The sequence below is a fragment of the Macaca mulatta genome, chromosome 16 (assembly GCF_049350105.2).
Source record: "Macaca mulatta isolate MMU2019108-1 chromosome 16, T2T-MMU8v2.0, whole genome shotgun sequence".
Lineage (NCBI taxonomy): Eukaryota > Metazoa > Chordata > Mammalia > Primates > Cercopithecidae > Macaca > Macaca mulatta.
Window position 1 is genome coordinate 53,502,833 of NC_133421.1, and position 23,821 is coordinate 53,526,653.

At 39.6% G+C, this 23,821-nt stretch overlaps 1 protein-coding gene across 2 annotated transcripts in view; it reads right to left on the reverse strand.

Moving 5' to 3' along the window:
• The window catches only part of ANKFN1 (ankyrin repeat and fibronectin type III domain containing 1), a 390,308-nt gene that overhangs the window by 9,071 nt on the left and 357,416 nt on the right, over positions 1-23,821 (reverse strand). The window contains exons 15-18 of one of the 2 annotated variants that reach the window (XM_028836325.2): positions 23,504-23,654; positions 21,755-21,923; positions 11,852-12,018; positions 5,071-5,287 (exon numbers count right to left, since the gene is read on the reverse strand). In XM_028836325.2, coding sequence (XP_028692158.2) covers positions 5,071-5,287; positions 11,852-12,018; positions 21,755-21,923; positions 23,504-23,654 — 704 coding nt within the window. Of the gene's footprint in view, positions 1-5,070; positions 5,288-11,851; positions 12,019-21,621; positions 21,924-23,503; positions 23,655-23,821 lie in introns of those variants that run through there. The other variant, XM_077971016.1, reaches the window with a different exon arrangement.

The window sequence follows — 23,821 nt, forward strand, 5'->3', positions numbered from 1 at the left end:
CTCCAGGATGCCAGCCAGGGCACTGAGGAGAGTTTCCAAGGACTTAGGCCACTGCTGCTCCCTCCCTTCCTGGAAAAGAATGCAAAGTGCAGCTTCCATCCCCAGATTCAGGCCATATGCTCCATTAACCATTGTAGGCACCTTGCCCAGTTGTTATTTTAATAAACTTGCTTATGCTCCTCCATTTCCCTGAGAGGGCCCACTGGGCAGGCCAGGACTGGTAGAGCCTTGAATTTCCCCTCTGGTTGACCCAGGAGCTGTTTGATGAAAGTTCTGCTCATAGTATTAGTGCTGGCTTAGGAAGCTTGGCTTTCTTGCCATTGTAATGAGTGTTGTAACTCCTGGTTTCTGTGGGTCAGGCCAACAACAGCAGAGTAGAGTTGATGTGGATTTTGAGGGCGTTATGGGGAGATGACATTTCAGGAAAGAATAATTGACTTAAAGCTATTGCTTTTTTCTTAAAGGCAGGGGGCATGGCAGGACAGAAAGAAAAGAATAATAATCCATATTTGCCCCAAAATCTATCTTCACAGTTTTAATGTACCACTGTCTAAATATATATATATATATATACACTTCTATATATACACACTTCTATATATATATACTTTTATATATATATACTTATATATATATACATATATATATATATATATAAATAAAATTTGTGCTTCAGTGAATTTATTTCCACTGTGTCTGAGTAGTCTTTAAATAATTTATAAATGAAGACTTTTACTGAATCTTTCATCAGGCCTTGGGTAGAACCTCCGGGGTTTGTTCACCTTCTGATATCCCAAGAGAAATAATACCTTCAGATTCCTGTTGATTTTTTTTGAGCTATGTATTTTCTGCCATAGTGCTCTTAACATCATCTGGAAAAAGGTTACCAAGATTTACATTTGGAAGATCAGGATAACCTTCAAATGCATCCGAAGGAAACAACACCCCCCTCCCCTCTATTGCCTCACCCATGTGTCACTAGGAGTAACAGCAGTATTGGAAAAAAAAATTGCTGCTGCCTGTGACCACTATACCCACAGAAAAGGAGTGGGAGAGGAAATACCCATGTGATGGACCAAATAATTCCACCCCCTGCCTTCAGCTGCCTTTTCTAGGAGCCAACTTTCCCCCTTGGGTCCTTGAGAGATGCTTAATTTTAATTGACTCACAAGAGTTCTACTTTGTGTTTTGAAAACCACACAGAAATGGGAAGTAAGTGAAAGAGTTCCACTCTCCATCCCCTACTCCTAACAGATATACGCAAACAAATTCAAGATACTCAACAGCCTTAAAACAGAATCTTGGGCTGGCACCAGAGGCTAGGTTTGTGATAGGCTCTATATTTCTAGTAGGCTCTGTAGAAGTTAGTGAATCCTATACACACAGAACGGAATTGTGCTGCAAACTTTGCCCTGTGGGTAACCCAGCAGGTATGTTCCTCTAAACTGCATTTCCGCCCTTTCATGAATGGCTTTTGAACAATTCAAAGTGGTCACACTTGTGAGAAGGACAGAGAATGCAGTGACAGATTTCATTGCTCTGAAATGCTTCTGCTTTTGTGAGGGGTAGGACACTGAATGTTTCTCCCCAGCTTTCAACAGCACTTCCCCTTCACTGGGTTCCATTTCTCATTTGCAGCTTTCCACATCTTTGTGTTTCATAGCTCATGGAATCTTGGCTTCCAAGAAGTAAATGGACCCAAGAGAGAGTTATATTTTAAGAAACAGAATGATGATCACTCACATTTTAAGTTAATAATAAAATCTGAATGTAATTGGCCAGATCCTCTTAGCAGGGAGTGGTGCAACCCGTCCTCAGGCCAACGTGAGAGTTTGGCACTTCTGTGGCATAGAGAAGGCCACCCTCATAGAGCCAGGGAGGAATCCACTAAGGACCCTGTGGCCAAGAGAAGATTAAACACTGGGAAGGTTCTGTGAGCTGAGAGGGCAGACAAGGGCTGCAAAGGTGGAAATAGAAATGAAGAGTTGTTTGTAGAGTTAAACAAACTGTAGGACATCATAGCATACATAGCTTTCCTGCCTTAAAAAATGCCCTTTCAATCCTATACTTCTCTAGCTACTACCTTCCCTCCTTCTTCCCTTTTGCAGCCAAGATTTTAAAAGAGTGAAAATTCCTGTCCTACTTCTTTACCTCTCATTTACTCCCTGATTTGCTTCTGTTCAGTTTCTATTTCTTTCCCTTCAAAAACGGCTCTCATCTAGATCACTGATGACTTCCTTGTTGAGAAAAGCAAAACAACTGAAGCTTTTCAGTTTTTGAATTTAACCTTACTCTACACATTTTGATTCTGTGACACTACTCTCTTGGTTTTTTTTTTTTTTTTTTAATCTTTCTCTGGTTGTTCCTTCTTAGTGTAATATGTCTTGATGCTTCATTCCACAGGGATCCTTCCACAGTCTCCTCTTCTTGTTCTACCTCCTCTTTCTAGGGAATCCCAAGCATTTTCCTAGCTTCAAACGTCATTCACATGTTAACGAATTCTTCAATCTATATTATTAGCCCAGTTTTCTTTCCTGAGTTCTAGACTCCATGCAGCTTGTTTTCTCCTGAATGTTTCTTTTTGTACGGAATGTTCCAAAGCCAACGCAAATTCAACATGCCCAACCACCCAAGCTTGTTTTTCCTTCTCTCTTACCTTTTTTTGGTATGTGCCATCATGATACCACGAGGCACCCAAGCCAGAAAACTTGGTGTCTCCTTCGTTAATAACTTTCTAAGTTGCCTCCTTGCTTCGATGTTTCTCCCTTATGGTCTCTTCATACAGCAACCAGATTTGATTTTAAAGAGTAATTCAGATTATATCAATCCTTGTTTAAAAGTTTCCAATGGCTTTCCATCACAAGCAGGATACAATCCAGACTTTTTCTATGACCTACAGAACCCTGCCTACTCTGGCTTCTGGCTTCTGTCTTGCTCTCTACCCTATGTCTCACAATCCACCCTTTTGTTCACTGTGTGTCAAAGATCTTGGCCTTCTTTCTATCCCTCACCTACCTCAGGGCCTTTTGCTGTTATATTGTCTGGAATATTCCAACTCCAGATCTCTGCATTACTAGCTTCTTCTTCTGGGGTTGGTTCAAATGTCATCTTTCCAGATAGGTCTCTGCTGAGCATCACCCCAGTGAATTCAACACACTTCCTGCCTACTCCCACCCCTACTGCTGTTTTGTATTATATGCTGGAATTTTCACGACCTGAAATTATCTTGCTTGTTTATGTTTTCATTGTTTGTCCCTCTTTCTAGAATGTAAGTAAGCTCTACGGGAGCAGATACTTTGCTTTATTTATCACTGTATCCCTGTTACTTCAGAGAGAGCCTGGCACGTAGAGGGTGACCAGTAAATATATATATTTTTTTAAATAGAAAGAAAAGAATGAACAATGTTCTTAGATCCTGAGTTTCAGCCAAACTGCTTGCAATTCCCTAAACTACAAACAGTTGTATAATCTGCTTTCTCTGCCTATAATACTCTTCTCTTTCCTGTTTTTCTGCTCAACTCCTGCTTATCCTTCATACAAGATTCTGTTCACCTCCTCCAGGAAGCTCTCTTTGATCATAGGAGTTTAATATTTAGTGCCTCTGATAAACTTCATAGCAAGTATGCAATGATCAGGTAATTTTTTGTTAATATATCTGTTTCTCTTATCAGCCTATCTTCTGGTAGAGATATTTGATTTGTATCTCTAGGCCAGTGGCAGTCTATAAAAATGCACTCTAGAAACTCTACTTAAATATTTTGTTGAGTTATTTGGTAAGTCACAGACTCCTTTGGTAATGTAAATTAGCTGTCTCCTAAGTTCTTCCACTTGTCAAGTTTTGGCTTAACACATTGGAGTTTTTAAAATACAGGTGCAGACACAAACTTACTCAGAGAAAAGGCTCAGATTCCCAGTAAAGTTTTCTATAATAAAAATAACATTAAATATGATATTGACAATATATTGTGTATTATATACCATGCATCTTTGATATAGATTACCTTATTCACCAGTAACTCTTCAAGGTATAGGTATTATTCTCATTTTACATACATGGAAACTGAGAGTCAGATGTAGTAATCTGTTCAAGCTCATACAGCTAGTAAAACAAACCTGGGATTTGAATCCAGGTCTCTGATTTCTAAGTGCAAGCTCTTTCTGTTACACCATGCCGCCCTCTACGGGACAAGTCCACAAATCAGGCCTATTTATTAAAAATATTATTATGAAGCTTACAAAATTGGAGCTCTTACAAACTATAGAATCAAGAAAGATGATTTGAATTGCCATTACTTTAATTGACTAGAAAATGGCACTAGTCTTAGCATGGCTAGGCAAGAGCTTTTTATTGCCTTTACCTAGTATGCTTTCTCTCTACTTATAAGCATAGAGGTATTTTGTAGAAATTTATATTAACCCGGTCAGGTTTTTGCTGTTACACTTAATACCCAAGGGTGGAGAGGTGCCTTGCTAGTTACCTTCTCCAACTTGTTTAAAGTTCATTATATTCATGATGAGGCCAAGCTACTTACATGCACTCAGTTTCAGGATTCTAGTTTGTCCAAGGTTTCTCTTTCCCACCTTGCACTCTAGAACATTGTGCTATGTGGATGGGAAGTTTTTCCCGAACTCTCACCCAGGTTGGGGCCTGCTTCCCGCCTCATTCTTGTCAGATGCTGTTTAATAGAGGTTGGGCCTGTTCTCCTTCCTTAGTTTGTCTTGCTCAGATTCCCTTGGCTTGTGTGGCCCTCACCTGACATCACAGTGGTTCCCATTCTGCATCTTTGAAGCCGTACCCCTGCTTTATATCCTTTTGCATCTTGTAAGTGTGAGCTAGAACTAGAATGAATCTTCCCTGCCCCCAAAAGGCATTGATCTTAGGTTACTGCTCTAGTTTCCTATTCCTCTACTGTTCCGATTTTGTTTCCTCTATGCTGTTAGACTCTGACCCCTGAGCAGTGTTTTCAACCACTTTCTGGAACCAGTACCTCAGCACGAAAGTCCTTATCAGTGGAGAGAGGACCAAAAGTCCAGGGACTAAACAACAGAACTTCAGATCTCCCGGCTTACCACTCACTGCCTTTCTTCTGTGCATCTCTGGGGATGGGGGTGGGGATGGAAGACAGTCTATATGTGATGATGATGTAGAATTGATCTTCTTTAGGTTCTGCTCATCTGAGGGATCTATCAGCTTAGTGATGGGCAAGCCAGAAACTGGTTGTTTGTATCTTGCATACTGTAGAGCATCCATGATCCATCTCATTTCCCGCCAAACTTCATCTATTTGCTTTGGAATAAAATGGTAAAAGACAGTAAGTTATCAAGTAGTGATTAAAAAAGAATACCTTTCCCTGAGAGTCCAAGATGATCTGATCCATTTTCTACAATATTGGTTTTGGGCAAGAGTAAAATATTTTTAACATAGATTTGTTAAGCCAGAAAATACCTCTTTTTTTTTTGTAATATTTTGTGTTTTGCATATTTTTACCAGAGAGGCTCTGTCATTTAGTGAAAATAGTGGAAGACTTGGATGCTAGCTGGGATATATCACTTATTAGCGATATACTAACTCGTAGCAAGTCACTTGACCTTTCTGAGCCTTAGTTGCTTTATTTGTAAAATGTGGCCAAAACATTTTTCCTTTATATCTCCCATGGTTGCTGGGCTGATTAGTTGAAGTGATGAATTTGAAAGTGCTTTGTGATGCTGCAGGGTACATTGCTCACACATATAAAGGGTTATTATCTCTCAGATTCTAATTAAATATTCCTCATTAAGATATTGTGAAGGCATATGATAAAGCCGAATTTCAGAATATCTTAAGAAAGAAATGTAGTCGTAGTTCTTATATGTGAACTAGAAAAGCAAAGCTGTACTGGAATATTTTTGCTAAGTAGAGATTTTTGGACCTATGTTAGTAGAAAATAATTGACTTTATATATTAAACTTACTGCATTCTTACATATAGAGTAAGGGCTTCTAAAGTTCAAAACGGCCTAAACAGTTTATTCTTAAATAATTTAAACATCCTTGCATTTTTGGAGTAGTCCATTTTAAGTTGTTCCATTTTGATTTTTGAGTTATCAAAGTCATTTTAATGATATTTTCATTATAAAGTACAATAGTAGTTTCCTTGAAGCCTATTTGCATAAAATTCACTCAGATTTTTGTGTCTCTCTATACACAGATGACAAAAATTTTCCAGATCTTGATAGACATGGGCTATGAGCTTTTTTGTTATTCCATCTCAAGGAGGGGCTGTTGGTTAAACGTATTTTTTCTTATGACCCTGGAATTTGTGGTAGGCTTTCTATTTAAATTCACTTGATGACGTGGGTAAGCCATTAACTTCTTTGGGCCCATTTACTCAACTGTAAGAAGAGGTAATTAGTCTATATGATGTCCAAGGTCCCTTCCAGCTCTGAAACTTTAGGAGTTTTGAGGAACATTTGGAAATTTGGTATTAACTAACTTCCAGATAGAAGGTGTTCATTATATGAGTCATGCAAGGTTAATCTCTCTCTCTCTGATTGTTGAAGTTTTAAAACTAAAACACTGCCCAGTGTTATATTTTATTTTCAAAATTTCTTCATAGGTCTTTAATCTGTACTTAAAACCTACTCATTAAGAATATCCACAAACCTGGTCCTCCCAACAAACACAGAGTAGGTCCGAAGTTGTGACATTCAGTCTGCCAAGTTGAGTGAAAAGCTAGCTAGAGTGAACTAGTGAATGGAAGGGTATGGTCTACAGCCGTTTTCCCTTGCTTTCTAGTTCTTGTCAGTCCTGTGGTGACAAGACTCAGCAGAGTATTCCGGGCCAGTGATGAAAGCATGATATTGAGCTTCAGGCTTTTTTAGCTTGGTCAGTTGTGCAGGAAGTTCAGCAGTAGGCAGGTCCATGAGGAGGCACTAAGCCATTTTGAAGGGAGAAATCTAAAGTCTGGGGATAAAGCCAAAGTGGGAATCCCAGATGAGACTCAGATGAATTTTCCCAATGAGATTGTTGTTCTCTCAGCTGGCTTTTACTGGCCCTACCTCATGCAGCATAAACTTGTTGAAAGTTATTTTAAAGGCAAAGCATGACTGTGGAGAGCTTTTAGAATGCCCGACAAGGACAGGGATTGTGTTTTGGTATTTTTTGCTTTCAGCTTTGCAGAGTAGGTATGCACTCAAAAAATGACTGTTTAATGAATGAATGAATGATCTAATTCTTTAGATCTCTACCCGCAAAGAGAGTTATTATAAGGATTAAGTAAGATAATGTAGATGAGTGTACTTTATCAACTATATATTGTTATAAAATGTTCAATTTTTATAATGACAATCATGATTACTGTAGTGGGCTAAATATGGAACCCCCCATAATACATCCATATCCTAATCTGCAGAACCTATAAATATTATTTGATATGATACAAAGTAATTACTTTATATGGCAAAAGATACGATTAAGTTAAGGATTTTGAGAGGAGGCGTTTATCCTGGACTTTCTATGTGGATCCTAATTCTAACAATAAATGTCCTCACAAGGACATTTTTATAAGAGTGAGGCAGAGGGAGATTTGTCAGACATAAGAGAAGGAGGCAATGTGACTACAGAAAGAGAGATTGAAGTGATGTGGCCAGAAGTCAAAGAATGCCAACAGCCATCAGAAACTGAAGAGACAGAGACAAGATTCTCCTCTAGAGCCTCCGGAGGGAGTGTGGCCTTGCCAACACTTTAATTTCAAACTTCTGGTCTCCAGACCTGTGAGGGAATACATTTCTGTTATTTTAAGCCACCCAGTTTATAGGAATTTGTTACAGCAACCCTAGGAGGCTAATATAATTATTAGTAAATAATCTACCTGCTCTCTTTGGATAAGATTGTTTCAGCTTTATTGCTGAGGATGAATAGAGGGATTTAGTGTAGAATTTTTTTTAGAAATATGTAGAAACAATATTTACTTCTTAATTTTTCTCAGTGATGTGAAGAGGTCTTAGCTGAAGGAAAACTTAAAAAACCATATGGGTATAGGGAGGCCTGTGGATTGAGTTTAATGAGACTTAGCTAATTGCTCCAAAAGAAGGCCAATTTTCACCCATTTTACCTTATACTGTTGATCTAAAAGTAACTGACAACATAATCCCCCTGATTTTAAGGTCCAAATTCACCTTCTAAAGACTTGCTGACACATTTTAAAAAAGAAAGACCATGAATTCCCTAGGTCTGTTGATTAAAAAATCTGTGTCCATTTCTCACCCTGCCCCTTAAAAATTTCAGTTTTCATCTCGTAAATTATATTCCTTTCTCTGTACTCAGGCAAGATAATATTTTTATTAAAATGTAAAGGTGATTGGTTTTCTCACAGCACAGCTACAAGGTGCTCGAGGGGATGATAGATTGGCTATATTTAATGAGCTGTGTTTCTATTACAGCTTAGGAGCATTTGAAGCATTACAGTGTATAAATTATAGCCTAATTGCCCTTTAGGCTTTAGCAGCTCAAAATATGCCAAGCTCCAGGTCTTCACACTTTGACATTTCTGTTGCATGTGCTGTCTATAAAGCCTGTATGCGTTATCTATGATTTTCTACACCTCCCCTGGTCTAGCCCTCCCTCTTTCTGGCTGCACTCCTTGGCTTCTTTTCCTAACTGTATTTACATAGACTCCCTTGCTCTTTACAATGTTTGGTTTGTGTAGTGACTTCAACACTGTCTTAGATCTGGAATCATACAAATGCTCTCATGACTGGCGGTCGCCTCTGCAGGTTATGGTGTGTGGTGGGCTGAGCTGTGAACACCAATGGGTGAGTGGCTACAGCTGGTTTTCATTTTGACAGAGAGAGAGAGAGAGAGAGAGAGAGAGAGAGAGACCGAGACCACAAAGTCAACATAAAGGGAGAGATGATATTGAATTGTCTCCACTCAGTGAAATTATTCATGTTGGGAGAAGCAAGGTGGTTCACTGAAGGCTACGGGTATAGGGAAATGGTCTTGTTTCACCCCGACCAAGAAGTTATATTTTGAACCCTTTGAGAATTGGCTTTTATCCAAGTCTGCGTGTACCTGGCTGACTAGAAGGGAAGTATGTAGAGAGGGCTCTCAAGTTACCTGCTTTGGGAGACCAGAGCAGGCTAGAACTTTGAAGAATTCCCAGCCTGGCCTGCCTTTATCCAACCCACTTAATGGTGTGATATAAAAGAAAGAGAAAAAGGCAGTGGAGCCCTAGGCTACATGAAAAAGAAAGGAGCAGGGGTAGTAGTCAGGGAGTAGGAATGAGGCCAGGGAACTCTGGGAGGAGTTTGAGAACACAACGGACTGAAGAAAGTCAGCCTTCTTGTTGGAGGAACATACTGGATTCAGGGAAGCGTAAGTGGAATAAGGCAGAAACAGAACCTAAGGCATGGGTAGAGAAGTGTTCCTCTAAAAATATCTCTGGTTGTTAAGTCATAAAACGTTAGAGCCAACTAGACCCACAGAAGCCATCTAGTCCAGTTCTTTCATTTTACATATGAGGAAATTGAGGCCCCAGAGATCAAATGAATTGTCCAATACTCCAGAGTTTATCAGAAGATTTGGGACTAAAAATGTATGCTCCTTGATTTCTTTTTATTTTTTGTTTGTATTTAATAGAGATGGACGCTCACCGTGTTGCCCACGCTGGTGTTGAACTTCTGGGCTCAAGAGATCCTCCCGTCTCAGCCTCCCAGCCTCCTCTGGGACCAACTTCTGATCTGTTGTTATTCTTACTATGCTCCACTCTCTCTTATAGGGGTTCAAAAATAAGCCAGTCTTTCATATTCTCCTCATGCTGCACTCTTCCTTTTCCCTCCCCTTCCCCACCATCTGTGTTCCATTTTTACTGGAAATGAAATCAATGAAGTAAATGTTTTGAATGTTTAAATTCTACATTCTCAGGCCAATGGAGAAAGTAACTTCTTGAAAGTTATTTCTCTATTCTGAGAGGTCACCTAAGATATCTCATTCACAGGATGAGGAAAGTAGGATAAACCTAAAGATTTGTCTGCTCTCCACTTTGCAAGTAAATTACAATATTTTCTTCCTGAGTGTTTCAAACACCTCGAATCTCACATATTCATATTTCAAAGAATTTCTCCTTCTTGTGAATGAATGAATGAATGAATGAATATACAAAGTACTACACATTTACTGTGTACCAGGCATTTTGCCAAGTATTTTATATGTATTATCTCATTGAATTCTCTCAGTAATATTATGAGGTAGCCTATTATTATCATCCCTATTTTACAGATGAGGAGATTGGGACTGTTGGGACTACAAGAGATTTCTTTGCCCAAAGTTCACAGCATTTGTTCATCTTAAGTCCTCATTACATCTTGTCTGGATAGCTATAATAACTTCTTATTTGGTTTCCCTGCCTTTAGTCTTGTCCTCAAATCCTTATTTGGTGAGCATGACCAGAGTAAATGCTTACAATAAACAACCAGTATGGCTATACCACTGTATACGGAAAGAGTATCCTTCCCATATACATAGATTCAAGAGTATGCTCGAATCTATCCTAAACAGAATTGTGAGAGCCTGTAACTTAACTTTCTTCAAAACTTTGGGTAGCTCCCTATTGCCTACAGAAAAAAGTACAGATTTCTTAATCACGGCTTTTAATAAAGCCCTTGGGATCTGCTGTCATTGCCATCTTTCATTCTTGCCTGATTTCTACCTCTCATCACTCAATGTATGTCCCAACCAATAGCTTGACTACTTACCATTCCCCAAATACTATTTTTCTGCTCTGTCTGCCTTATCTGTTTATACTTTCTCTTTGAATGCTCTACATTCTATTTCACCTTACTATAATCTAACCTATCCTTGTAGGCCAGGCTAGATATCAATTATATCCTTCACGGGAATGTTTCTGATACAAGGGAAAGTAAATTTTTACTTCCTTGTGTTGATACAGAGCTTATTTGTTTCTTTGTTTTGTTTTGGTATATCTTTTTTTGGCACCTAGCACATTTTACAAATTATGTTTACATACATTTCTAATCTACCCTGATGGATTTTAAACTCCTTAAGATCAGAAACCATGTCTAATTCAACTTTATATCTCGCATACAGTGCCTGACACCTGGTTGTTTAATAAAGGTTTATCAAATTGGACTGAATATGTATCATAGTGATATTTATCATGGGGCTATTGCTATTCTACTCATTTTGTGAATTGAGTAACTGATGGACAGAAAGATTGACAGGTTTGGCTAAGGGATTCAGAGGCAATTTCAGGCCAGATCCAAATTCTCTTGACTACTAGTCAGTACCCCTTTCACAAGACCCTAAGGTGTTACCATAGGCTTTACCAGACAAGACCATGGGAAGGGGAACACATTTTCTGATCTTAACAGCCACATATTAAAGTGTCAATTCTGTGAGAAAGAAGCCCAAAACATGAGGAATTTTAGTTCTAATTGGATCTGGGTTAACATAAACTGGTAGGTCATTTTATTTTCTTTTTCTCTGAGATATTGAGTTAATTAATACCATTTTTCTTTCTATTAGAATTGTCAATGGGCTACAAGGTAAGAATAATATTCTAGTTACTGCTTCTGGGGGGTGATTTTTCTCTCCTGTATGGAAAGCTACCACTATCTACCATGGTGACTGATAACAGTTCTTCGTAATATTGTGATTTATCTGTAACTTTTTCTTAAGACTCTGTTTGAAAATTTATCTCCCTGAGCTCCACGTTTTAACCAACTCAATAGGCTACTTAGACACAGTGTTCTTTGAATCAGCCTGGACTGCTGTCCTTTCCCAGGCTTGGCTGTAGCTTTTTCCACCCTGCCTCTTCTCCCTTCCTTTTACCCCAGAAGAAACACACAATTACCTGAATGAAATCTAAAACTTGCTGGTGTCTTTGTTTGGCAGCTGCAACCTCGCTGTCTGAGATCGCTTCCCTGAGGGACTGTTGGGTATTCAGAGAATCCAGCTCCACAACAGCAGAAAGGCGGCAATACAGACTAATAAATTTCTCTCTGTAGCTGCAAAAATGAACTGGAAAATGGACAAGCAAAATAAAACATGTTAAGATCTGGTATCAAAATAGAGAAATTCATACCTCAGAGAAAACAAGTTGAATGAAAACATGATTTATTAATCCTATCAGTGGAAAATATTAAGCCATAAATAAATTATAAATGTGCTCTTAAGGGGCCAGTTGTCTGGCTTTAGTCAGACAGTATTCCCTTTTAAGGTTTACCAACTCCTAGTAAGGTATGGGGAAGTGGGGTTGGCTAAAGCTGCAGTTATGTGGACGTTTCCCTAAAGTTGGGGCTGAGTGTGTGTGTGTGTGTGCGCGTGCACACACATATATACACACACATACTGGGAAAATAAGCTTGCTTATCACTTTAAAGAAAAAAAGCCAAGTAGCAATTTGAAACCTAGTTTTGGGTTTCACATCTGATTTCCAGTACATATCTTGCCTACTCCTTTCCAAGGCCAGAACCCCCAGAAGACAGAAGACATGCTTTTCTCAGAGTGTCTTTGGTCTGACTGCAAAACTTCCCCAAGTTATGATAGGCTTTGATCCTCTTCTGCCTCTCCCCTTCTTGGCCCCTCTGGATGGATGATAAGAGCTGTTGCTGCCTGGACAGACCATTTTTTGCTTTCAGCAGACTTGGTTTTCTTCTCTCAACAGATAATGGGACAGAGACCACAGGAAAGAGTCCAGCCTTCATCTCCATCATTTCCTTTTTTTCAGGAGGAACAGAGCAGTGTAGGATTGAGCCTGGTGTAGGCAGCTTGAGATGGTCAGATTTCCTGTACTTCTCTGACCAGCTCTGATCATATACCGTAACTTCGGATTCTAGTAGGAGGAGGAAAGCACCCTGTTTCAGACTATCATAGTACTGGCTTCTTCCTGGGCATTGATGAATTTGGAGACTCATTCTTCAAGAACCTCTTTTACTCTGTTTACCTCTGACCTGTACCAGTGTGTTCCATGCTTTGGAAATAGGGCTGTTACCACTCACAAGTCTGTTGAAACATTTTTATTCTGGCTTCTTTAGCGAGGAATTCTAGGAAGAACATCTAATTACAGGTAGTAATTACAGGTAGTAATTAGATGTTGATTCCTGAGACCCAGATCTGGCCATTTAGGGAAGCTAAAACCACACTACCTCAAAATGGGGCATTGGTCATCTCTACACCTCAATGAGGAAGCCCTACTTTTCTGCATATTGAGAGAGATTTCTGTGCACCCTACAATTCCCATGTTACCACTGCCTACTACTTCCTTGCTTTCTTTTTCTCTGGGGATAAATCTTAGGTGAATGCCAGGGCAGTGTGCTCTGTCTTTCCTCCCATGGAAGTAGAAGAGAAGAATGGGGTGAGGGTGTGAGGGGTCCATCCTCACTCCAGCTATGCTTCATTTCAAGGAAGTGTTTCTCAACTTGGGAGGCCTCCGTCTTGGGCTTGATTTTTCTCTGTGGTGTCAGATCCTTCCTTCCCATCTTCTCTGCTCTGTTTAGCGCTTTGTTTGCCTGACACAGAGAACTGATTTCATATGCCCTCTCAGTAAATGACAAGCTATGGAGCTTCTCCCAAATGATCTAATTCTCATACTATTTCCCTGCTTAAAGACTTCTACAGAGCTCCCTCTGGACCTGAGGATAAAATCCAAACATCTCCCCATAAGGAAAGCTCCCCGCGATCTAGGATTTGAGTGTATTTTCAGTCACACCTTCCCTCATGCTGCCACCTTCCAGCCCTAGTTCCTCATCAGTCCTAAGCTTTGGTCAAGCTGAACTTACTACGAGTCCCTTTATACTTCCATGCTTTTAAACATGCCTTTTCCTCCTCCTCACACACCTTTCTTTACTAATACCTCCAGGTCAACTTGTGATACGTAAATGTTTTCTCCTCAGCCAGGTTTTCACTGCCATCTCCCTGCCAGGTGGAACTAGTTTCTCCCTCTTTTGTGCTCCTGGATCACTTGTTTCTAAACATTTCATGACACTATCCTACTACATTGTACTTATCTGTTTACTTGACTACCTTGGCATTAGATTGTGATTTCTTTGAGGGCAGGAACTATGCCTCCTATTAATTTTTATGTCATTGAAACCTGGAACATTGTAGCTTGTCAATTAAGGTTTATTGACCAAATGAGTAAATGAATAAATGCATGAACGGATCTTTGAGCTTTCACCCGGAGGCTCCTCTTTTCTCCATTGTCTTTCCTTTACTGTGGGCTTGATTTTCTTGTTTGGAAAGCTGTTTCAGGTCTGTGATATTTCCTGGCAGCTCCACAGGAAGGAATCACCACGACTTTTTAGCTTACTCTTGACCCTGGTAGCTCCCTGAGCGTGTCTTTATGACTTTCAAGGAGGGATTATGTCCTGTTAGCACTTGACAGATGTCCTCTCTTGGCTGGAAGTGATGAGAGTGAAGTGTCTCATACCCTGCCTTTCTAAACCAAGTGGTAAAAAAAAAAAAAAAAACTGGCTTTTTTCCCCTTTCCAAAATATGACTGGAAAAATAGGGAGAGGCACTGAATAACTTCTGTAAAAGAAACACTATCAGTCTGATGTGAATTCTTACAAGCTAGGGAGTTCACAGCTTTCTCTTGTTGTGTCTCCGTGGTGGGAGCCTTGGATCAGTGGGTGGTCTCACAGCACCCACACCGTCCATGCCACGCACCACAAGTGAGTTATGAGGAGGTTTCAACTATAACGCTTCAGTTTCCCCGCTCTTGTGTTTTTTTTTTTTTTTTTTTTTTTTTTAATCCAGACCCTTTAATGTTACTTTAACAAATGTTACTTTAACATAGTCTTTTGTGGTTTAGCAATGATACATTTGGTAGCCATAACCCAGGCAAGAAAGATAGACTGGAAGCTTCTAATTTTTAAAAATGTGAATCTCATGCATTTTATGGATAAAATGGTATAAGGCTACAATAATGTCATTAGCTGGACCACATGATTTGTTAGTAATTCACAGACTAAGATGAATTTTCTGTGGTATTTTTCTCCCTCTTTTTTCTACATAAGATAGTGGCAGACTAAAATAAGGTTGGCATCAACACTAGGAGTATAGTACAGTGGAAAGTACGTGGGCTTAGCTATCTGACAGACCTGGGTTTGAACCATACTTCTGCCACTCACCACCTGTGTGACAGTGGGCATGTGACCTCTGGGAGTCTCAGTTTTCTCATATATAAGACAGGGATTATAATGCCTACCTAGGATTAAGTAATACAATGTATATAAAGTGCCCAGCATAGCATATGGCACATACCCGATACGAAATAAATGTTTGTCCCTCCACCACACCTTTTCACCACCCGTGAAGAATGAGGCATTTAGTGGTAGTGATTAGAATATTAAAACAGGACTGGGATTAAAATAGTCTTCCTAAGGATATCGAACTCACTAAAATCCTAATCAGTCTGGGCCATGTGATCTAGTTTGGAAGCCAAGGAGTCAACGAGATAACCTCCTGGGGTCAGTTTAGTTCAATGAGTCTTTGCCAAGGTGTCAGAAAGAACTGGGGCACAAGGTGCACCTCTAAAGATTCCTAGTAGTGAATGAGTTGACAGGTGGAATAAATCATGTAAAATAAATCATGTAAAATGGGTATTAGGAATGAAGGTTGACACTATGCCATTTCTCGCAAGCCTGTGGCCTGAATTCCATTAGGCTCACTGCTTGGATATTCCATAGGTTCCTTGAAACTCATCATTTGTCATACTGACCTCATCATCATTCCCCTGCCCCAAACCTATTTCTCCTTCCTATGGCCCATTTCGGTAGATGGTAACATTATCCGTCTAGGCACTCTTATTCAGACTCTCTGGCTCCTTCATCTTGCTCTTCAGCCACATCAAATCAATCACAAAGTTCCATCATTTTAACTCCTAAATTCCTCATCTCTCTGCTCTCTCTTCTATACCCCCACTGAGGCTGCCTTGGTTTGGGCTCATGGACCCATGAGATATGACCAGGTGGACCCGCGAGGTAGTCTCTTAATTTACCCGCGAGGTAGTCTCTTAATTTCTTAATTGTCTCATTGTATCCAATGTCAGCCTGATTTATTTGTTTTTTACTCTCCTGCAATCAGTCCTTCATGAGCTGTCAAAATCTAATAAGACCACATCATCCCTTTTCTTAAAATCTTTTCTTTGCTTCCTATTGCCTATGGGATAAAGTTGTACCCCCTTAGTGTTACATAAGTAGCCATGTATGATTTTGATCTTTTAAACTTTTAGCTTCATCTTCTGTCACTCTTCCTCAGGTGCCTTAAGCATTCATCAGAGTGAGCTACTAAGAGTGTACTTAATCAAGCTGCAGGTCTCTGAGCTTTTGTACATACTGTTCCTTCTGCTCAAAATGATTTTCCTTTTCTGCCCACCTTTTCTTTCCCATTCTGAATGTCTGTTTATCCTTCAAGATACAGCTCAAGTATTATCTCTGCAAGGAAGAATTAGATGTCTTTCCTTTGAAACTCAACAGCCTGCCTCGTATAGCACTGCTTTCGTTTTATGAAGACTATTGGTAGGGATACCTATATCCTCTAATGGATTTTGAGCTTGTGATGGGCAGATGGTGCCTTATTAATGTCTGTGTGGTTCAGTCCCAGCACAGTACCTGGCATATAGCAGAAGCTCAGTAAATGTTTGTTGAACGAAGGATGTAGCCAAGCACAAGCCGAGCATGAAATATATAATACCAGGCCTCAAACTATTATTTTTAAAAATTCCTTAGTTTTTTTTTTGTCTTTCTAGTCCAATTGGTGTAAATCATAAAGCCAAGGAAATCAACAAAAACCAACTTTCCTTGTTATAGGCCTGCTGTCAGTTGTGAGCACCCACAAGGTCAGGGCAGGGTGACCTCCTCTGTGCAGGCTAGGCAAGTCCTCAAGAGGCCACATCACCTGATAGAGTTTCTAACGGCTCATGATGCTGCTTTTCCTTCTGTTCCTGGGAACTTTGTAAACAGTGATGCTTGTAGGCCCCCAGAGACATGCTTTATTACTGCAAAAGGGTCCTATCCTGCTCCCACACAAAGGATGGTAGAGTGTCAACCTTCAGGCTGTGGAAAGAGAAGTGGGTTTTTGGTGAATCTGCTTTGTCCCAGCTCAATCTTCCTCATCCAGGTCTCACAACATCCTCCAATAGGACAATTTCTCCTGACCCCACAAGTAATCCTATGAAGGAATAGCCTGTGGGTTTGCTGCAGTCTAGTCCTTATTCTAGGAGACAGAGAACTAAGCTCCTTTATCATTTTGTTTTTGCTAGATCTACGCAGTACTGGAATAGGCAGAGATGCAGTTTCCATAGCTGGTTAGAAAGTCATTTATGATTCACTTAGGCCACTGGCAGAAACAAGGTCAGTTTGCCAAATCTCAAATTATTTCATGGGGACAGGGATGACTTATACAAGTCAAACTGAAATATAGTGCAACCCTTTATTCTATTATAATTTACATATTCCCATAATTCACACCTTTTTAAGTTTCATTAGAATTCCCATGTGGTTATTAAAATTTTCTGAGTTCTGACTGAATTTCCAAAACATTTTCTCCTTTCTCAGAAATGCTTAGTGTATCTCTTGACCCTTTACTGTGTAACTACCTATGAATGGAATTTCCTACTTATAGAAAAAACAATGCTTAGCATCCTTCTTAGAGAGGCTTAGGTCCACTGTAGCAGGTCCTTGGAAGTTCCCATATAAGGTGTCACTAAATGCTTAGTGGCCAGATGCCTAATGGAGGAAGTAGTTATGATAAACTTCCTCTTGGAAAGCTCTGATTGCTTGGGGATAAGATGGAGTTTGTCATGATTCTTACTGAGACCAAGGCCCAGAAATGTTTTTGAAATTGTTGCTGGTGGTGCTTAAGTACAATAATTATTGTATTAGAGCATGTATTAATTTTCTGCTACTGGCAACGTTTCTTCTGTTACCTAAAAAAAGACTAATAGAATTGTTTATGCCCATGGAACTGAGCCCAACCAAGTGGTCTTTTCTAGAAACTTACATGGTCCTCATTAATCAGTTGGATGACCAATGATATGGCAACAAGGGAGGACTAAGAAGGTGAGAAAGTATGCCTTACTCTAGGAAAAACCATCTTAAAGTCAGGCTTTGATGTATGGCCTATTTTTCATAAATGGAAGATAGTATCTGATGCTCTCATATTGCTTCTAGCAATGTGAAGAGGTAAAACAGGTAAAAAGGACAGGCACAATTGAACTTGGCTGAATTCCTGTGTTAATCACATCTCTAGTTTTGTATTTATGTATTAATCTCTTTGTCATAGGCAATGCTACTTAAATTGTGGTCCATGGATTGGCAGCTTTAATATGACCTGAGAACTTACTAGAAATGTAAATTTTCCAGCCTCCTGCTGGGCCTACTGACTCAGCATCTCTGGAGTTGGGCTCCAAGAATTTGTATTTTAACAAACTCTCCAAGTGATTCTTATGCAGGTTAAAATTTGAGAAGCACTGTTCTAGGGCTATCATATCCCAAAGTATATGTTCTACGGATTATTAATAGGTCCCATGCAAAACATTGCTCTAATCATGGTCAAATGAATTTGGAAAATGCTGGGTTAAACAAAGTTGAGCTTTAAAAAATTTTTTTTAAATTTTTTATTTTTTAGGGGGATGACCACTGGATTTTACAGAGCTTTTCATATGTTACTCTGCCACTCAAAATCCTTCATTGGATTTCCAACATACTTAAAGTAAAATCTAAATTCCTTATCACGGCCTGTGAGGCCCTGCATGGTCTAACACCCATGACTCTCTGACCTCATCTCTTATCTTTGTTGCTTTTGCTTACTACACTCCAGATATGCTGATCTCTTAGCCAAGCACACTCTTACTCTAAGGCCTTTGCACTTACTGTTCTCATTGACTGGAAATATTAGGTCTCTGCTCAAATGTTTCTTCTTCAGAGAGGCCTTCCCAGATCACCCAGCTGTATAAAGTGCAGCTTACTTCACTTAAGTCCCTTATCCAGATTTATTTTTCTTCATGACCTTCACTTCTCTGATATTTACAATATTATGGTTTATTGATTGGTTTGTTATTTGTCTCTTCCACTAGAATGTAAGCTCTATGAGAAGTTTTTTCATTGTTGATTCTTCAGTGCCTGGAATAGTGCCTGGCACATAGTAGGTTACTCAGTGAATATTTATTGATGAATGAATGAAAAACTGAATAAAGAAAAGAAATGGATGCTAACAGACTTCACCAAATTATAGAATGGAGAATAACAACAGTGGGACAAAGGGTGGCTACTCAGGAAGAGTGTGTGAGCCTCACAGGAACAGACTAGAGAGGATATTTGCAAGGCTTGGACCTTCAGGGCCTTAGGAGTCACATGTACTCTAATGATTGATACCAAGTTGTAGACTGTTCCCACCAAAGCCATTGAGGCATGGGGGAATGAATTTCATGTATTTTTGCCTGTAATCATGGAATAACAATGACTGTTTAACACAGAATGGAATCCTGGTTAGCTCTCCAATGAAATGTTTTCTTTAATTCTTTTCTCTGTCAATTATATATCCCTGGGAAATCATTCATTTTCACGGTTTCAGCTGTTATTAATAGACACTGGACAGATTTCTGTGTTTAGTATCCAATTTCTCTCCTGCATTTCTACTGCCAGTGAAACATGTCCACTTGGATGTTGACTTAGCACCTTCAGTCTCAACATATTCAAAGCTAAAAGCATCACTTCCTTCAGCAAACTATTTTTCCCCTCTGATTTCCTTACTTCTGATAAAGGCAGCAATAGCCTCATAGTCATTGAAGCTGAAAACAATGAGATTATTCTCTAGACTTCTCTTCTCATTTAAATAGTTACCTACTTTTGGGCAACTTTTTTTTTTTTTTTAATATCTATATTTCTTTCTTTCTTTTTTCTTCTGTTTTTGGTTCCTACCCTAACACTGGATGAATAAAATAATCTTTGAAGTTTTTGACCTCTGCTTCCCATCTATCATAAACAGATTCCCCAGCCTGATGCTGGAGATATTGCTCAATATGGCCCCACCTTGTCTGTACAGATTTATGTCCCACCTTTTCCTCACATTTCTCTGATCGAGCCAAACTGGACCACTTGTTCTCTTCCCAATTCTTTCTGAATTCTTCTGTTTTCATGTTTTTGCTCATTCTACTTGCCCCAAAAGAAAGCTTTTCTTTTTCTTTATGTTTATTAACATCCTGTTTGTTCTTCAACACCCCATATCAGATATCCTCCCCTCCATGAAGGTTTTCTCATATCTTCTTTGAGAAAATGTGCTTTCTTTCTTTCAATATTAACACTTCCAATTTCTGGCATATTCTTCCTTGTTTTATAATAATTTGTATTCTTATTTTACTCCTGCCACCATACGAAAGCACCTTGAGGGAAGAACGTTCGTCTTACTCGCCTCTAAATCTCCACAGTGGGCAGCCAATAGACACTTATGGAAATACCCTGCCCCAAACAGTGTTGTTATATTACAGACTAAAAATGCTTTTTGGCTGAAGAACTCATTAAATGGTCACATTCACATCTAAGCCTCTTGGGAGTGGTATGGCCAATGTGATTAATTGTGTGACACAGAAAAGGTGTAGAAAGGTTAAGCAATTGCCAGTGTCATACAATAGGGAAACTAGGACTCTCAAGTCCCAGTCTACAAGTCTGATTTGAGCTTCTTGTAAGAATACTCCCTCCTCTAGAAAGCCACAATTGCTGTTCATCAGCTTTTGGGCATCTGAAGTGCTTGGAGCAAGGGAAACTGAGAGGCTTAAGCAAATCATCCTTGAGGGATAAATTCAGACGCAGATGCCCAGGGCTCAAATGAGACATCAGGCAGCGGCCTTGTCTGCTTTTAAGTCTGGTGACTGGGGAGCAATCCAAAGAGGGTCTGCCTCTATTCCACCCACCCACTCTCTCACCCTCCTGCAAATGGTATAATTCATTTGAACTGACTGAACTCTTGCTAATTGCCTCTTACTGGCCTGTTTCAAGATGAAGCATGGGAAGGCGACAAAGCCTCCCTATTCACAATCTCAGTGGGCAGCAGGGGTCTCTGCAAAAGTAGAGAAACTGGAGCCCAGGCTATTCATTTTTGAAAGTCAGGACAAGATCTTCCACCATTCAGAATCCCACATTAAAATCACAATATTGCATCCTGGGGGACCCTGTCCATTTCTCAAATGGTCTGTCAGAAATTTAGAGTCTATTTAATAAGTCAGTGCTACTTAAAATTATAGACTTTTTTCGCCTCCAAAGTGATACACACTCTACATTTTAATTTCATTATTATTTTTTTCTCTGGTTGGGGGTGTGGGGAGGGTGAGAGAGAAAGGGAAGAAAGGAGAGAGAAAGGAAGTGGGGAGAGAGAGGGAAGGGGAAAGAGAAAGAGAGAGAGAGAGAGAGAGAGAGAGAGAGAAGGGGCAGTGCTTTTCATGAAAACATCGGTTTTTATGTTTATGTTTTAAGAAAGCAGAAGGGAGGCAAGAAGTCCAGCCTGATAACTGAACTTTCTGTTTAGAATTCCTTCTTCTCCATTGGGCCTTTGCTAGGTTTCAATAATTATTGCTCAGGCACATAGTCTTGGAGCTTTGCTTTTTCTCAGACTTGTACACAGTTCTAGGAAGGGTTGTTGCCAAAGCCATCATGTGATTTATTGACCCTCCACTGGGACAAGGGGGAACAGATATAACTTTGTGATTTTATTATAAGGAGGCTGGGTTAATATTTCTAGGTGAAACAAGCTACTATACCAAGTTCAAACATCTGAAGAGGGAGGTTAAGAAACCCTGAGTGTGGGGTGTAAGGATTATTCTGTCCTGGGGCTGTACAGACGTCGTCTGAGGCAGGGAGCAGGAGAAGAAAGGACACATTGTGACCCATTTCCAACACCTCCTGTGTGTAGAGGCGGAAGTTCCTTGCCTGCAGAGGGACACGCGCGGAGGAAAAATAGGAGAGTTACAACATGGCACTTACATAAACAACACCAAACTGGCATAAAACATCTAACAAAATTACACAACTTCAAGCTTGGAATTTTTATACAACATAAATATTAGGGTTCAGCCCATTTAATAATGCTATATAAAATCAAGATTTAAGGCAGTAATGTTCCACATAAACTCTGAAAACAACATTTATGCTTCTTATAAAAGCAGAAAATGATTGCATTCTGTGGGCTTTTCAAAATGATGACTATAATTACATGAAGCAACAAAAATGGATTGAATTAAAAATCCACTCGTTTCAATTTAAGCTGGTTAAGGGGGAAAAACGTAGTTTCTGGCCAAGGACTGAGAAAATTTTACAAGTATCCAAAAAAAAAAAAAAAAGTTGTATGCACTCTTAGGCAGTTAGGCAGCCTTCTCCCAACATGTATATGTAGCCCAAGAGTCACCAATGAAATATGAGATGCTTCAAACCTGCTAAGTCCAAGAAACACTTTAATAGTATCTACTGTCACAAGTAGAGCTCTTACTTTTTTTTTCTCCTAGTGAACACACAGCCACCCCTAGAATAATCTAGTTGCTTCCCTATTGTCTTTACGGCATCTTGTGCAATTTAGTCTTGATTAGTGTTGGCTGCTTTAGACTTAAAATCAAAAGAGCACCCCAATGGAAGGACATTCTTAGAACTCGAATTTATCCTTCTGCCTCCATGGGTTAGAGGCCAATTCATGGTTCTCTCTTGTATTTAAAAAGAGGCAGTCACTCCTATAATGGTCTCCCAGTTAACAGGCTAAACTTGGTTCACTGTGTGTGTGTGTGTGTGTGTGTGTGTGTGTGTGTGTGTGTGTGTTTTGGGGAGGGAGGCAGGATTGATGAACATAGGCCCCCCCAAAAAAATTCAATAATGCTACCTCATGTTAACCTATTGGGCAGAGCCTAACAAAGTTTTACTATTTTCCTTTATGCCAACAGTTTTTCTTGAAGTTGCTTATTAGTGGAGGTTAGATTTGTATATTTTGATTTAGATATGACAATAATTTTGACAGAAAGTTCTCTGGGAAAAAATAGCATGGCATATCCTTGGGACATTGCTGTAGATTATAGCACCATCATCCTTCTATTCTTAGAGAAATCATTTGTACATGTGAGTACACCTTTATTTATTTGTATGTTCTCTTTGCTTTATGCTATCTTGAAGCCTTGAAGCTGAGCCTGGTTGGCTTTCAAGGTAGACTAGTCATTGATTTTTTTTTTTTTTTTTTTTTTTTTTGCCAACCAGACCATAGTTCAGTGGGGTCCAGAAAACGTGGACGAGGTCCAACACAGAGGAGCTGGAGGAAAGGAGCAGAAGTGCAGCCTGTGTCTACCTGTGGGCATCAATTCAAAACGTGCATGGACGTGCAAAGTGGTGTTTAAGTAAAGGAAAATTCACACACATACACACACACACACACACACACACACACACACACACACACCCACCCCAGACTTAATGTTACAATGCAGTTTCCATGAGCCATAAAAAAAGAAGATAAAAATGGTAAAGTCTAGTACCTGGTGTAGAGGTATATTGATCTGCTGAAGGAGAGCTTTCACTGCCATCTGGAGCTCGTAGAAGAACAATTGCATGGGGCAGTCAGAAGTATGATCCACACTTTCCATAGATTCAGAGCCAGAAAGTTTTTGGATCCATTCCCATTCCTCTCTGTATGTTGAGTCAAGTTAAAATTAGAAATACAACAAAAGTTCAGAACACGGCTCAGAACTTTCTTAGTGTATGTATCCAGAACCTGGATAACCAATACTCGGTGGTGAAAACTCAGTGTGATTCATGAAATTTGAACGTTTTGCCACCCAAATGGAGCTTAAAAT